Genomic DNA, 802 nt, shown 5'->3' on the forward strand with positions numbered 1-802 from the left:
CAGTCCGAATAAAATTGGTGCAGCCGATACCGAGATCTAGAGACCGAGTCCCGAAAAGGGTACGTTTCAGTTATGTTCAGACGTACGTGTGACACATACATGTATTTTTCAATCGTACGTGTGACACATACATGTAAAGCGTTTTGTCCATTAGGCTGCTGTTCACAATGTCTACATTCAAAAAACAGTCACATATGTAATAACATACATATGTGTATAACACATATATGTACATATATGTAATGATAATAACACATGTATGTTAAATAATAATAAATAAATTAATAAATAAAAATTAAAATAAATAAATAAATAAATGAATGATAATAAATTAATATTGACAATATTGGCGACTTGCGGAGGAGTGACGGTCTGCGAAGGAGCGGTGATTTGCGGACGAGCGGCAATCTGCGGACGAGTGGCAATCTGCGGAGAAGCGGCGATTTGTGGAGGAGTCACGATCTGCGAAGGAGCAGCGGCGGCGACGGCCTGAGGAGAAGCGGTAATCTGCTGAGGAGCGGTGGTCTTCGGAGGAGCAGCGATCTGTGGAGGAGCGATGGCGGTGGCCTTCGAAGAAGCGGCAGCAGCAGCAGAGGTTTGTGAAGTGGTAAAACGTACCGGAGCATCCAAATTCTGACGACCTTTGATGGCACTTCTATCAGTAGAATTTCCTCTCTCGTAAGGAATTATGGGATCAAGAGAAGTTTCAAATAATAATTTTATATTTGCATCCTCCAAATCAATATCCATATCTAAATCGTCTTCTGACATCTAATTGTAAATAATTGTAAATAAATATGTA

General features: G+C 40.4%; 1 protein-coding gene across 1 annotated transcript; it reads right to left on the reverse strand.

Moving 5' to 3' along the window:
• Positions 1-162: 162 nt before the first annotated feature.
• LOC108780205 (lysine-rich arabinogalactan protein 19-like) lies at positions 163-771 on the reverse strand. Its single transcript, XM_018547840.1, has 2 exons — positions 343-771; positions 163-171 (listed from the first exon to the last, which is right to left on the reverse strand). The coding sequence occupies exons 1-2, from the start codon at positions 769-771 to the stop codon at positions 163-165; spliced, it is 438 nt and encodes a 145-aa protein (XP_018403342.1).
• Between the last annotated feature and the right edge of the window lie 31 nt (positions 772-802).

This window comes from Cyphomyrmex costatus, unplaced genomic scaffold (genome assembly GCF_001594065.2).
Source record: "Cyphomyrmex costatus isolate MS0001 unplaced genomic scaffold, Ccosl1.0 scaffold688, whole genome shotgun sequence".
In the NCBI taxonomy this organism is placed as follows: Eukaryota; Metazoa; Arthropoda; class Insecta; order Hymenoptera; family Formicidae; genus Cyphomyrmex; species Cyphomyrmex costatus.